Below are 15,599 nucleotides of genomic sequence, written 5' to 3' on the forward strand. Positions count from 1 at the left end.
CACGAGGGGGGCCCCCCCGTTGTGGGGCTGTACAGGGGAGGGGGGGTCTGGGTGTGCAGCGGCATTTTTGGGGGGTCTCTTGAGGAGGGGGAGGGGTAAGGAGGGGCTTTGAGGTCTTTTTCTGTTACAAAAGAGGAAAAAAAAATCAGGAAAAAAAAAAACAAAAAAAAAAGAAAAAAAGAAAAAAAAAACAAAAATCAAAACCACACCAAAAAAAAAAAAAAAAAAAAAAATCCTTCATATTAAAGTGGTCCCTGGGGGGTCGGGGGGGCCCCGGTCTGGCGCTCGGGGGGGGCCGGGGGTCACAGTGCTGGCTGAGCACACAGACGGGGCTGGGGGGGCTGCTCGGCGCTGGGGGGGCGGGGGGCGCTCCACGGGGGGGTCACGGCTTGGCCCCACCCCCCCATCATTCCCCCTCCCCCAGCACAGCTCGGATTTTGGGGAGGGGGCTGTGCTGGTTCTGCCCCCCCCCCCTTTTCCAGGATTCAGTGGTTTGGGGGGGCACTGGGAGAACTGGGAGGGGGCGCACAGCTCAGTGAAACCCCCCCCCCAAAATTGGGGGAGGGAGGGATTGGCACCACCTGCCATGGAGGGGAGGGGGGGCACAATGCCATGAAACCCCCCCAAAAAAATCCCCCTCCCCAGGCTTGGTGGGAGGGCAAAACACCCCAAAAACCCCCTCAGCACCCCCCCAGTGCCAGACCCCCCTCCCAGCACCGACCCCGCGGGTGGGAATGGGGGGGGGGGTCCCCAGTGCTGGAGGAGGGGGGGACAAACGGGGTCCCAGTGCTGGGGGGGGCAATAAATGGGGTCCCAGCATTTTGGGGGGGTCAATCCCAATGCTCCCAGTTCAGGGGAGTGGGGAGGACTGGAAAAGGGGCTCCCAGTGCTGGAAAACTGGGGGGGGGGTCCCAGTGCTGGAAGGAGGAGGGGGGGGGGGGGGTCCCAGTTCTGGGGTGAGAAAGGGGGGGCAGCAAATAAGTCACGTGACTTATTTCTAATCATCATTATTATTCTTTTTTTTTTTTTTTTTTCTTTTCTCCCGCGCTTTTTTTTTTTTTTTGTTTTTTTGTTTTAGTGTTCATTTGGAAAAAAAAAAAAAAAAAAAAGAAAAATAATAAAAAGGAAGGGCAGGACAAAATTTTGAGGGGGGGGGCGCTGATAAAGGTGGGGGGGCGGGATTTGGGTGTGACGGGGAGGGGAGAGTGGGTGGGCTGATCATTAAAATTAATGAATTTTTTTTTTTTTTGTTTTGTTTTTTTTTTGGGGTTTTTTTTTTTTTTTCGGTGGTGGGTGAGGGCGTCTGGCTGTTTTCGGCGGCCTCGGCGCGGGGCTCACACGCTCATTGTCATGCTGGGCGAGTACTATAGAGAGAGCGGAGACACCACAGCGTTAGCCGGGGCTGCGGGGGGGTCCCGGGCGGGGGGCGCACACAGCGCTGCCCCCCCAGCGCCGCCCTCCTCCTCCTCCTCCTCCTCCTCCTCCTCCTCCTCATCCTCACACCTCGCTCGGCCAAGGCGCCGCCGCCGCCGCCGCCGGTGCTGACGCAATTTCGGGGGGTCTCCAGTGGGATTTGGTGGCCGAACCCCCCCGTCCCCGGCCCCCCCGGGCCCCCCGCCCTCTCCTCCTGCCCCCCCGGGGGTCCGCGGGGGTCCCCGCCGGGTCCCTTACGCTGTCGCTTTGGAAGGGATTTAGGAAATTGCTGCTCAGCTCGGCGTCGTCGCGAGGGGTCCCGGGGGGGTTGCTCAGGGCCCCCAAATTACTGGGGGAGCTCTGGAGGAAGGGGGGGAGACAGGAGTTAGTGTGGGGGGGGTAATAAATGGGGTGTCAGTATATGGGGGGGTTCCCAGGGGATTGGGGCGGGGGAGACCCAGTATATGGGGGGCAATAAATGGGGTCCCAGTAAATGGGGTGGTCTCAGGATATGGGGGAACACAAATAAATGGGGTCCCAATAAATGGAGTGATCCCAGGATATGGGGGAACCCAAATAAATGGGGTCCCAGTAAATGGTGGGGGGCACTAAATGGGGTCCCAATAAATGGGGTGGTCTCAGGATATGGGGGAACCAAATAAATGGGGTCCCAGTAAATGGCGGGGGGCAATAAATGGGGTCCCAATAAATGGGGTGGTTCCAGAGTATGGGGGAACACAAATAAATGGGGTCCCAATAAATGGAGTGATGCCAGAATATGGGGGAACCCAAATAAATGGGGTCCCAGTATATGCTGGGGGGCAATATATGAGGTCCCAATAAATGGTGGGGGGCAATAAATGGGGTCCCAGTACATGGGGTGGTCTCAGCACATGGGGGAACACAAATAAATGGGGTCCCAATAAATGAGGTTCCCTATTTATGGGTTGGGGGAATCCCAGTATATGGGGGGAAATAAATGGGGTCCCAACAAATGGTGGAGGGGGGAATAAGTAAGATCCAAATAAATGAGGTGGTCCTAGAACGTGGGGGAACCCAAATAAATGGGGTCCCAATAAATGGGGTGGTCTCAAGATATGGGGGAACCAAATAAATGGGGTCCTAGTAAATTGGGGGGGGCAATAAATGGGGTCCCAATAAATGGTGGGAGGGAATAAATGGGGTCCCAATAAATGGGGTGGTCTCAGGACATGGGGGACCCCAAATAAATGGGGTTCCAATAAATGGGGTGGTCCCAGAAAATGGGGGAGCCCAAATAAATGGGGTTCCAATAAATGGGGGGTGCCAGGACATGGGATACCCCCAGTCAATGGGGTCCCAGTACATGGTGGGGGGCAATAAATGGGGTCCCAGTAAATGGGGTGGTCCCAGAACATGGGGGAGCCCCAGTAAATGGGATCCCAATTTTTGTGGGGGGATCCCAGTGCCTGGAGGGTCCCCAGTAAATGGGGTCCCAGTGCATGGGGGGTCCCAGCTCGTTGAAAAGTCCCAATAAATGGAGTTCCCAGGATTTGGGGGTCTCCCAATAAATGGGGTCCCAGCACTGTGGGGGTCCCAGGGCCCCCAACTCACCTTTGGCAGCCCATCCATGTCCCCGGAGCCTGCCAGGATGACACGGGGCATTAGTGACCCCCAAAGCACCTGTCCCCCCAAACTCTGTGTGTCCCTAATCCATGTGTGACCCCAAAACTGTGTCCTCCATAATCCTGGTGTCCTTCCCAAACCATGTGTGTCCCCCAGTCCATCTGTGTCCCCTCAAGCTGTGTGTCCCCAAATCCATGTGTGTGTGTCCCCAAATCTGTGTGTCCCCTCAATCTGTGTGTCCTCAAATCCCTGTGTGTCCCCAAATCCCTGAGTGTGTCCCCTCAATCTGTGTGTCCCCAAATCCCTGAGTGTCCCCAAATCCCTGTGTGTCCCCAAATCCCTGAGTGTCCCCAATCCCTGAGTGTCCCCAAATCCCTGTGTGTCCCCTCAATCTGTGCCCCCAAATCCCTGCCTGTGTCCCCTGATCCATTCCCCTCCCATCCATGTGCCCCTCCTGCTGCACGAGCCCATCCAACAACAGATGGGGCTCAAATCCCACAGGATCTGGGATTTTGGGGGTGCAGGTGCTGTCCCCAGGGGTGTCACCCACCTAAGGATCCGTTCATGTGGTGCGGCTCCATCGCGCTCATGCCGCCCATGGGCCCCTCGGGTCCGGGCCCCATCGGGAACTGGGGGGAAGGAGGGGGTGAGCAATGGTGGGGGGATCCCCCTGACCCCAATCCCTGTCCCCAATCCCTGTCCCCAATCCCATCCCATCATCCCATTATCCCATCCCTGTACCCATCCCTGTACCCATCCCATCCCATTATCCCATCCCATCCCATTCCATCCCTGTATCCCATCCCATCTCATCCCATTATCCCATCCCTGTATCCCTGAATCCCATCCCTGTATCCCTGGATCACATCCCATCCCTGTATCCCATCCCTGTATCCCATCCCTGCATCCCATCCCTGTATCCCATCCCTGCATCCCTGTATCCCATCCCTGTATCCCATCCCTGTATCCCATCCCTGTATCCCATCCCTGCATCCCATCCCTGTATCCCATCCCATCCCATCCCATCCCATCCCATCCCATCCCATCCCATCCCATCCCATCCCATCCCATCCCATCCCATCCCATCCCATCCCATCCCATCCCATCCCATTATCCCATCCCTGTATCCCATCCCATTATCCCATTATCCCATCCCATTATCCCATTATCCCATCCCATTATCCCATCCCATCCCACCCCACGGCTCACGTTGGGCCGGCTCCCCGCGGGTCCGATGGGGTTCATCATGGTGTACATGTTCTCACTGGAGTTGGTGGAGTCTGGGGAGGGGGGGGACACGGCATGTGGGGGGTGAGGGTGGCCCTCCCAGATCCCACTGACACCCCCCAAATCACATGCACACCCCCAAATCCTACTGCCATTCACAAGTCCCACTCACACCACCCCAAATCCCACTCATACCACCCCAAATCTCATTCACAGCCCCAGATCCCACTCACATCATCCCAAATCCCACTCACACCTCCCCAAACCCCACTCACACCCCAAATCCCACTCACACCCCAAATCCCACTCACACCCTCCCCAAATCCCACTCATATCCCCCCAAACCCCACTCACACCCCCAAAACCCCACTCACACCCCCCCCAAATCCCACTCACACCCCAAATCCCACTCACACCCCTAAATCACATTCACACCACCCCAAATCCCACTCCCACCCCCAAACCCCACTCACCTCCGGGGCTGGGCAGGATGGGGGTGCCGGGGGGGCCGCCACCCCCAGGAGGGCCCTGGAAAGGAAAAGGAAAAAGGAAAGAGGTGGGTTGGGAGGTGGGGGGGTCAGAGGGTCCCCCCAAACCCCAATCGTGCACCCCAACACTCACCACGTAATTCCCAGGGGATGAGGAGGAGTAGGCGATCTGGGGGGGACAAAGTGGGGTCAGCATGGGGGGGGGAACACGGGGGCAGCACCCCCATAGGACCCCCCAGGAGGTTCTACCCCCTCCCACACCCCCCAAAATCCCAAAACTTACGGAGTTGGCGTTGGGGTTGGGCCAGGGCCCGCGGCCACCAGGACCCCTGGAAAGGCAATGGGGGCAGTGAGGGGGGGTCCTGAGGCTCCCCCCACCCTGGGGGGGTCATGGGGGTGGGCACGGGGGTCTTACATGTTCATGGTGGGCATTCCAGGGCCGGCCAGTGAGCTGGGGGGGGGGGCGCATCCCGCTGCCGTAGCTCTGCGGGGAGAGGGGGGACGGGGGGGGTCAGCGGGGCTGGGACACCCCAGAACTGTCCCCAAGCTGCACCCCTGTCCCCATCCTGCACCCATCCCTGTATCCCTGTCCCCATCCCTGTATCCCTGTCCCCATCCCTGTATCCCTGTCCCCATCCCTGTACCCCGTCCCCATCCCTGTATCCCTGTCCCCATCCCTGCACCCCTGTCCCCATCCTGCACCCCTGTCCCCATATCCCTGTTCCCACCCTGCACCCCTGTTCCCACCCTGTACCCCTGTCCCCATCCCTGCACCCCTGTCCCCATCCTGCACCCCTGTCCCCATCCCTGTACCCCTGTCCCCATATCCCTGCACCCCTGTCCCCATCCCTGTATCCCTGTCCCCATCCTGCACCCATCCCTGTACCCCTGTCCCAATCCTGCACCCCTGTCCCCATCCCTGTATCCCTGTCCCCATCCCTGTATCCCTGTCCCCATCCTGCACCCCTGTCCCCATCCCTGCACCCCTGTCCCCATATCCCTGTTCCCACCCTGCACCCCTGTTCCCACCCTGTATCCATCCCCATCCCTATACCCCTGTCCCCATCCCTGTACCCCTGTCCCCATCCTGCACCCCTGTCCCCATCCCTGTACCCCTGTCCCCATCCCTGTACCCCTGTCCCCATCCTGCACCCATCCCCATATCCCTGTCCCCATCCCTGTACCCCGTCCCCATCCCTGTCCCCATCCCTGTACCCCTGTCCCCATCCTGCACCCCTGTCCCCATCCCGGTATCCCTGTCCCCATCCCTGTACCCCTGTCCCCATCCCTGCATCCCTGTCCCCATCCTGCACCCCTGTCCCCATCCCTATACCCCTGTCCCCATCCTGCACCCCTGTCCCCATCCCTGTATCCCTGTCCCCATCCCTGTACCCCTGTCCCCATCCCTGTATCCCTGTCCCCATCCCTGTTGTCACCTCCCCGTCCCCAAAAGTCATCCCCATCTCCATATCCCCATTCCCAGTCCCCACCCCATCCCTACCCACATCTTGTTCCCAGCCCCATCCCTCTATCCCTGTCCCTGTTATCCCCACCCCTGTCCCCACCCACATCCTAATTCATGCTTCCCCATCCCAATCCCTGAATTCCCATTCCCATCCCTTTATCCCTGTACCCCATCCCTGTACCCCTCTATCTCTGTGTCCCCATTCCTTTCTCCCTGTACTCATCCCCATAACCTTGTCCCCCTGTCTCTGTAACCACTTCCACCCCTGTATTCCTGTCCCTGCCCCATCCCAGTACCCCATTATCCCAATATCCCAGTACCCCATTATCCCAATATCCCAGCACCCCATTATCCCAGCATCCCAGTACCCTTTTATCCCATTATCCCAGTCTCTCAGTACCCCATTATCCCAGTACCTCATGATCCCATTACCACAGTATCCCAGCACCCCATTACCCTATTATCCCAGTACCCCACTATCCCATTATCCCAGTATTCCCAACATCCCATCACCCCATTATCCCAGTATCCCAATACCCCAGTACCCACAGCACCCCATTATCCCAGCACCCCATTATCCTATTATCCCAGCACCCCAATATCCCATTATCCCAGCACCCCAATATCCCATTATCCCAGCACCCCATTATCCCCATTATCCCAGTACCCCAATATCCCCCAGTACCCCAGTAACCCATTATCCCAGTATCCCCCAGTACCCCATTATCCCAGTACCCCAATATCCCATTATCCCAGCACCCCAATATCCCCAGTACCCCAGTAACCCATTATCCCAGTATCCCCCAGTACCCCATTATCCCAGTACCCCAATATCCCAGCACCCCAGTACCCCCAGTACCCTAGAACCCCAGTACCCCAATATCCCAGTACCCCCAGTATCCCCCAGTACCCCATTATCCCAGTACCCCAGTACCCCCAGTATCCCAGTACCCCATTATCCCAGTACCCCAGTATCCCAGTACCCCAATATCCCAGCACCCCAATATCCCAGTATCCCCAGTATCCCCCAGTACCCCATTATCCCAGCACCCCATTATCCCAGTACCCCAATATCCCAGTATCCCCAGTATCCCCAGTACCCCAGTACCTGTGGCCCCATCCCGGCCATGCCTCGGGGGGGGTTCATGCGCTGCATCGGGCCCCCCATCCCAGGATGCCCTGCACAAATTGGGGAGGGGGAGCTGTGAGACCCCCCCACAGCCCCCCCCAAAAACCCACTCTGGGGTCAGGGGGAGGGGGGCAGGGACCCCCAGCTCACCCTGCGAGCGCGCAGCCGGGTCCATGGCGTTGGGCAGCAGCGGCTGGGAGCCAGGAACACCCACGGGGGGCTGCAGAGAGGGGGGACAGCAGGTCAGGGGGCTGCAGGGAGGGGTGGGGGGGGTCCTGCACCCCTTATTTTGGGGAGGGGGGTCCTGGCAGTGATCACCTCACCTGGTTGGGCATCCGGAGCGGGGGCCGGGGGCCACCGGGGTAGCGGGGGGACATGAAGGGCTGCAAGAGAGGAGAGGGGGGTTTGGGGGGTCAGTCAGGGCTGGGGGGGGTGTCACACTGGGGGGGCACCCACGGGAGCCTCGGAGAGAAACACAACAGGTTATGGGTGGGGGGTTTGGGGGGGCTGTGACCCCTGGGAGAGTCGGGGGAACATGGGAGGGGCTGTGCCATGGTGGGGGTGTAATCCTGCCCCACTCCCCCCAAAAACCACAGCCACGGGGTTCTGGGGTGTTGCACCCCCCAGGGACACGCGGGGGCGGTACCTGGAAGAAGGCGGGGGGCACGGGACCCCCGGACATGGCATCCCCGGGGGGCAGGTTCCCCATCACCGGGCTGGGCGCTGCCGCCGCGCTCTGCGGGGAGACACGGCTGAGAGAGGGGCTGGGGGGCCCATCCATCATCCATCCATCCATCCCTTCATCCATCAATCATCCATCCATCCCTTCATCCATCCATCCATCCATCCATCCATCCATCCATCCATCATCCATCCATCCATCCATCATCCATCCATCCATCCATCATCCATCATCCATCCATCATCCATCCATCATCCATCATCCATCCATCCATCCCTTCATCCATCCATCCATCATCCATCCATCCATCATCCATCCATCCATCCCTTCATCCATCCATCCATCATCCATCCATCATCCATCCACCATCCATCCATCATCCATCCATCCATCCATCATCCATCCATCATCCATCCATCCATCCATCATCCATCCATCCATCCATCCATCCATCATCCATCCATCATCCATCCATCCATCCATCATCTATCCATCCATCCATCCATCCATCCATCATCCATCCATCCATCCATCCATCCATCATCCATCCATTCATCCATCCGTCCATCATCCATCCATCCATCCATCCATCCATCCATCATCCATCCATCCATCCATCCCTTCATCCATCCATCATCCATCCATCCATCCATCCATCCATCATCCATCCATCATCCATCCATCATCCATCCATCCATCCATCCATCATCCATCCATTCATCCATCCATCCATCCATCCATCCATCCATCCATCCATCCATCATCCCTCCATCATCCATCCATCCATCCATCATCCATCCATCATCCATCCATCCATCCATCCATCCATCCATCCATCCATCCATCCCTTCATCCATCCATCATCCATCCATCCATCATCCATCCATCATCCATCCATCCATCCATCCATCATCCATCCATTCATCCATCCATCATCCATCCATCCATCCATCCATCCATCATCCATCCATCATCCATCCATCATCCATCCATCCATCCATCCATCATCCATCCATTCATCCATCCATCCATCCATCCATCCATCCATCCATCCATCATCCATCCATCATCCATCCATCATCCATCCATCCATCCATCCATCATCCATCCATCCATCCATCCATCCATCATCCATCCATCATCCATCCATCATCCATCCATCCATCCATCATCCATCCATCCATCCATCCATCCATCCCTCCATCCATCCATCCATCCCTTCCCCTGTCCCCCCACCCTCAGCACCGAGCTCGCCCCGCATTCCCCTCTCAGCACAATTGGGGGGGATCCCCGTGGCCCGGGGGGGGGTCGCGGGCAGGGGGCTCCCCCTCCCCGCTCCCCCTCCCCGCTCCCCGGCCCCGCTCCCCCTCCCCGCTCGCCGGCCCCGCTCGCCCCCGGCCCCGTCCGAGGGGAGCAGTTAAGGGAAGGAATGCGCCGCTTTTCCGGCTCGGCCCCTGCGCCACAACTGGTTTCAATTTGGAAACGAGGAGGAGGAGGAGGAGGAGGAGGAGGAGGAGGAGGAGGAAGGGGGGGACCCCGCGCTGCCCCCTCCAGCCGGGGGGCCCTGCGCCCCCCACCCCCAATCCCTGCGGGGGATGGGGGTCCCGCTGTGCCCGGAGGAGATTTGGGGACAGCGATGGGGATGGTGACACCCCGCGGCGCCGGGACACGGGTGACACCCAGCGCTGGTGACAGCGACAGCCAGATGGGGGCTGCACCCCATGGGGGTCCTGGGGGGGTCCCAGGCCATGTCCCCTCTTGGGGACCCCCCACTCCTGCCCCAGACACGGTGACAGTGACAGATCGAGGTCACTGCCGCCCCCCCAGCTGCAGCCCCACGGGGGTGACGGTGCTGCCCCCCCAAAACAGGGACCAAACGGGGCCCCCCCGTCCCCCCCATCACTCGGTGATGCGATGCAGAGTTGCCATGGCAACAGGTTGGGGAGATGCGGCTCCTCCTGCGGGCTCAAGGTCAGGAGGGAGAAAATTGGAGGGGGGGGGACACGTTGGGGGGCTGCTCACGCCAAGGGGGGACCCCAGACCCCGCTGTGGGGCAGCCAATACCCCTCCCCCAATTGCTGTGCACAGGCTGGACCCCCCCCCAATTTTATGGGGTCACCAGGATGCTCCTGGGGGGGGTCCTGATGTGTTTGAGGGGGACCTGGTGGGGAACATGAGGGGTCCTGGCTCCATGCTGGGACCCCCAGTTCAGCCCAGTTGGGCACTGGGATGGGTCCACGGCTGTGTGGGGCACCCCAGCGGGTGTTTTTGGGTGTGGGGGGGGATCGTGGGGCTCCCCCCCAGCGCTCCCCAGCTCTGCCAGGCAGCAGTGCCATGGCAACGTGGCCTGACCCGCGCCATGTCCCCGGCGTCACCGTCCCCGCGCCGGCAGCCTCATTAATTCCGGCATGGAAATCAGCTCAGCGCGGCGCCGGGGGCGGCGGGGGCGGTCCTGCTGCAGCCCCCGCGGCCCCGCGGGACCCCACGGGGCTGAGGGGTGTCCTGGGGGCCCTGAATCCACGGGGCCACGGATTGTCCTGCAGCCCACAATGTCCCGCCCCCACATCCCTGTGTCACCGTGTGCCCCACGGTGTCACCCTGCTGTGTCACCGTGTGTCTGTCCCACGGTGTCACCCTGCATCACCCGGTGTCCTGCAGCCCACAGTGTCCCCCCTCCTGTGTCACCGTGTGTCCCACAGTGTCACCCTGCACCTCCTGGCTTCCTGCAGCCCACAGTGTCCCCCCTCCTGTGTCACTGTGTGTCCCACGGTGTCACCCTGCAGCCCCCACAGTGTCCCCCTGCTGTGTCACTGTGTGTCCCACGGTGTCACCCTGCAGCCCCTCGGTGTCCTGCATCTCACAGGGGCATCCTACACATCACAGCCCCCCACATCCTGTGGGACTGCACATCCCACAGCATCCTGCACATCCCACGGTATTCCTGCAACATCCCACAGCATCCTGCACATCCCACATCATCCTGCACATCCCATGGTATTCCTGCACATCCCACATCATCCTGCACATCCCACAGCATCCTGCACATCCCACGGTATTCCTGCACATCCCACAGCATCCTGCACATCCCACAGCATCCTGCACATCCCATGGTATTCCTGCACATCCCACAGTATTCCTGCACATCCCACATCATCCTGCACATCCCACATCATCCTGCACATCCCACAGCATCCTGCACATCCCACGGTATTCCTGCAACATCCCACAACATCCTGCACATCCCACAGCATCCTGCACATCCCATGGTATTCCTGCACATCCCACAGCATCCTGCACATCCCATGGTATTCCTGCACATCCCACATCATCCTGCACATCCCACAGTATTCCTGCACATCCCACAGCATCCTGCACATCCCACAGCATCCTGCAAAATCCTGCATCATCCCACAGGATTCCTGCACATCCCACATTATTCCTGCATCACTGCACGGCCTCCTGCATCATCCCACAGCATCCCAGAGCACCCTGGGCTCCACAGCATCCCACATCCCACAGCACTGTGGATCCCACAGAACCCTGCATCACTCTTCATTCCACAGAATCCCACAGCATCCCAAAGCATCTCACAGCACCCTACAGCACCCTACAGCACCCTACAGCACCCTACAGCACCCTACAGCACCCTACAGCATCCTACAGCATCCCAAAGCATCCCACAGCATCCCACAAAATCCCAAAGCATCCCACAGCATCCTGTGGGGCAGGGATCCTGCACCATCCTACATCCCCTGGGCTCTGGATTCTGCATCATCCTGCATCCCACAGCACTGGGGACCCTGCAGCACCCCAGGGACCCCTCCCCATCCCAGGGCACGGTGTCCCCCCCGTGTCCCCCCCGTGTCCCCGCCCTGTCCCCTGGCAGGAGCAGGCCCAGGACACACTGGGGGCTGTTGACACCGTGCCAACGATTAAACCTCCAGAGCTGGAGCTGGGAAGGAGCAGAGCTGCTCTGGGGGGGGCTCCCCTCAGTGTGGGGGCTCCCCTCAGTGTGGGGGTCCCCACTGAGCCCCCAGTCCTGCAATGACCCCCCAGGACACCGTGTGGGGACAGGGGGACACCCCCAGCTGGACAGCAAGAGTCTGGTACTGTGCACTGGGGGAGATGAGGGGAGGTCCCTGTCCCCTGGGGGGGGGGGGTGACAGTGGGGGATGGGCACAGCAGGGCACGCTGGGGTCCCCAGCAGGGCGGGGGGGGGGACACACACTGAGCCAGCCCCCAGGGATTAACCCCCCCCCGCCACTGCCCCGTGAAATAGGTCACCCACAGATCCGGGGCTGGCAGCGGGGGGGTCCTGGCTGCGGGGGGAGAGGGGGGGACAGGAGGGGGACAGCGGCACACGGACCCCCCCCGGAGCACTCACGTAGTCATGGAAGGCTTTGGCCTCGCTGGAATGCTCGCAGGTCTCGCGGCGATCCGGGGCGGCACAGTACAGATCCCAAAACACGCTGGGGACGGGGGGAAAGGGGTGAGGACCCCCCCCCCCCAATTCACACCCCTCTCTGAGCAGCGGCAGTGCCACCCGTGGGGCGGGGGGGCTGCGGCCGTGTCCCCCCCTCCTCGGCCGGGGCCTCCCGGCTCCGGCTCCGCCGCCTGTTTTCCCTGGAAACGGTCGCTACGGCCGGAGCCCAAATTCCTGGGACTTTACATCAGGCAGCAGCAGCAGCAGCATCCCGGGCCGGGATGGGGAGGGGGGGGTCCCGTGCCCGCGCCCCCCGCCCTGGGTGTGGGACAGCACAGGGGCCGAGTCTGTTTCTGCGTGCCCCCCACCCCCAAATTTAGGGGGTGCTGGCTGCGTGCCAGCTTAACCCCCCTCCCTGTGTGTGTGTGTGTGTTCTCCCCAAATTATCAACTGATCACTCACTGCCCCCCCCCCCCCAGTGATGTCCACCTGCGGGGTGCCCCCCACATCCCCACTGCCCCCCTCGGGGGGCTCTGCTGGGCCCCCCAAGTGCGGGGGTCCAGCCCCGGGGCTGGGAGCCCCCCCCCAGCTCCACTCCCGGTGCCAAATTGGATCCATCTGGAGGAGCCGGGAGGGGGGGCCAGGATGGGAGGGAAAGGGGGGGGAGCCCCCAAATCGCTGATGGGAAAAGCAGAGGGATGGATTTATGGGGTACGAGGTGATGTGGTGGCAGAATCGGGGGGGGGGAGGCTCCTAGACCCTCTCCCAGCCTCTCTGCCGTGGGAATGGGGGGGTTCCCCCCTTTCCAACCCCCCCAGACCCCAACTCACCACCACCAGGAGTGCAGGAAGCCGGGGGGCTCCCCCAGCGTGATGTTCTTCTCCCATCGGATCTGCGGAGAGGGACACGGGGAGGGGGGGGGGGGGTCAGCAGCCCCCACCAGGGATGGGGGTCCAGGACCCCCCGTGGGGAGGATGGGGGGTCCCGGGGTGCTGCCCTCCCCCCCTTTACCTCCGACAAGAAAGTCTGGGCGGATTTCTGCGCCCCCACGTGCAGCAGGTACTCGTAGACGTAAAGCGCCAACCTGGGGGTGGGGACAGGATGGGGACAGGGACAGCGTGAGGGACCTGCCACCCCCACGGTGACACCCCGAGGGACGCGGGGAACAGCCAGGATTGAACCCCCCCACTCAATTAGTGCAGAATTAATGAGGAGGGCTCGATGTCACCTCCCCGCCAGGGACCCCACCGGTGACACCGGGTGACTCCCACCGGTGACACCGGGTGACACCGCACGCCCCCCCACGGCAACCGGCTCCCAGCGCGGGGGTGGCTCCAGGACAGGTGACACCTCCCACACAGGATGTGGCCCAGGGGCGAGTGCCACCACGGGTGTCCCCTGGCAGGGGACACTCACGGAACGCCCGGGGCTCCATCCGGGAGCAGCAACGGGACCTGCGGGGGGTCCAGCTCCGCGGGGACCGCGGTGGCCCCGGGGCACCGGGACACAGCAGGACGGGGACAGCCGGGAACGGCGGCTGACGGTGCTGGGGACCGGGGGTGGCAGTGCCCGCGCAGCATCAGCAGCCCCGGTGCCATTCCCGGTGCCCCAGGGGGTGGCACGGCCGGGAAGGGCTCACGGTACCCTCAGGGATGCGGCGAACCGGGCACGTCTCGGCTGCCGGTAGCCCCGGTGCCACCGCGGGTCACGGGGGATGGCAGTGCCCGGGGGGATCACCCGGCTCCCGGTGCCCCGGAGGATGGCACAGCCCGTTCCCGGTGCCCTGGAGGATGGCAGTGCCCGTTCCCGGTGCCCCGGAGGATGGCACAGCCCGGTTCCCGGTGCCCTGGAGGATGGCACAGCCCGTTCCCGGTGCCCCGGAGGATGGCACAGCCCGTTCCCGGTGCCCCGGAGGGTGGCACAGCCCGTTCCCGGTGCCCCGGAGGGTGGCACAGCCCGTTCCCGGTGCCCCGGAGGATGGCACAGCCCGGTTCCCGGCAGTCCCCCGGTGCGCTCGCGGGTCCCGGTGCCCCGGGGAATGGCACGGACCAGGGGCATCATCCCGGCTCCCGGTGCCCCGGGGGATGGCACGGTCGGGGAAGGGGCATCCCGGCTGCCGGTGCCTCCGGGGATGCCGCACACCGGGGGGATCATCCCGGGTCGCGGCGCTCCCGCAGCTCCCGGTGCCCCAAGATGTGGCAATAGCCGGGGGGCACATCCCGGCTCCCGTTAACCCCGGAGTGATCGCGGCTCCCGGTGCCCCGGGGGATGCCACGGACCCCGGCACACCGCAGCTCCCGGTGCCCCGGGGGTATCACGGACCGGGGGGATCATCCCGGGTCCCGGTACCCCGGGGAATGGCTCAGATCGGGGGGATCATCCGGCTCCCGATGCCCCCGCAGCTCCCGGTGCCCCGGGGGACAGCACGGACCAGGGGGATCATCCCGACTACGGGCGCCCCGGGGGATGCCGCGGATCGGGGGGGTCATCCCGACTACGGGCGCCCCGGGGGATGCCGCAGACCGGGGGGTTCACCCCGGCTCCCGGTGCCCGGCTGACCCCCGCCAGCTCCCGCTGCCCCGCGGCTGCCGGTGCTCCCCGGCGGGGCGGGGCCGGGGGGTCCGCCCGCCCCCCGATCTCCCCCCTCTTTTCCCGATCCCCCCCCCCCCACCTCCCTTCCCGTTCCGTCCCCGCTCCCCCGGCGCCCGCCCCGGCAAAAACTTCCGCGCCCCGGCCGTTCCCCCGCCGCCGCCCGGCGCCGCACTCACTTCTCGCGGGCCTGGCCGTCCGAGGGCACGCCGGAGCCCTTGCCCTTGGCGTACATGGCGCGGCGGCGGCTGTCAGCGGCCCCGGGCCCGGCCCCGCGCGGCCCCCGCCGCCCCCGCCGCCCCCGCCGCCATCCCGGCCCGGCCCGGCCCGGCCCCGCCGGCTGCGGCCGCGCGCCCGAGGGGGAGCTTGAAACCGCCGCGCCCCCCCCGCGCGGCTGTTCCGGCAGCGCCGCCACCACCCCCCCCGCGCCGCGCGCCGCGCTTAAAGGGGCGATGGCGGAGGGGGGATGGCGGTGGGGTCCGCGCTGGGGAGGGAGGGAGGGGACGGGAGAGGGGTGGTCGCGGGGAGGGGGATGAGGACGCGGGGGAGGCGAGGAGGGTCACGGGCACGGTGGGGGG

At 62.8% G+C, this 15,599-nt stretch overlaps 1 protein-coding gene across 1 annotated transcript; it reads right to left on the reverse strand.

The window, feature by feature from the left end:
* Window positions 1–265: 265 nt before the first annotated feature.
* Window positions 266–15,347, reverse strand: SSBP4 (single stranded DNA binding protein 4). The gene is given in 18 exon segments (XM_056512768.1): window positions 266–1,364; window positions 1,672–1,773; window positions 3,007–3,035; window positions 3,569–3,647; window positions 4,228–4,298; window positions 4,719–4,773; window positions 4,867–4,902; window positions 5,017–5,062; window positions 5,149–5,195; window positions 5,197–5,217; window positions 7,307–7,377; window positions 7,478–7,547; window positions 7,651–7,710; window positions 7,974–8,063; window positions 12,394–12,478; window positions 13,263–13,324; window positions 13,444–13,516; window positions 15,201–15,347. Coding segments are annotated over 18 exon segments (1,083 nt in total). The 5' UTR covers window positions 15,257–15,347; the 3' UTR covers window positions 266–1,334.
* Window positions 15,348–15,599: the final 252 nt, after the last annotated feature.

The sequence above is a fragment of the Oenanthe melanoleuca genome, chromosome 28 (genome assembly GCF_029582105.1).
Source record: "Oenanthe melanoleuca isolate GR-GAL-2019-014 chromosome 28, OMel1.0, whole genome shotgun sequence".
Classification (NCBI taxonomy): Eukaryota; Metazoa; Chordata; class Aves; order Passeriformes; family Muscicapidae; genus Oenanthe; species Oenanthe melanoleuca.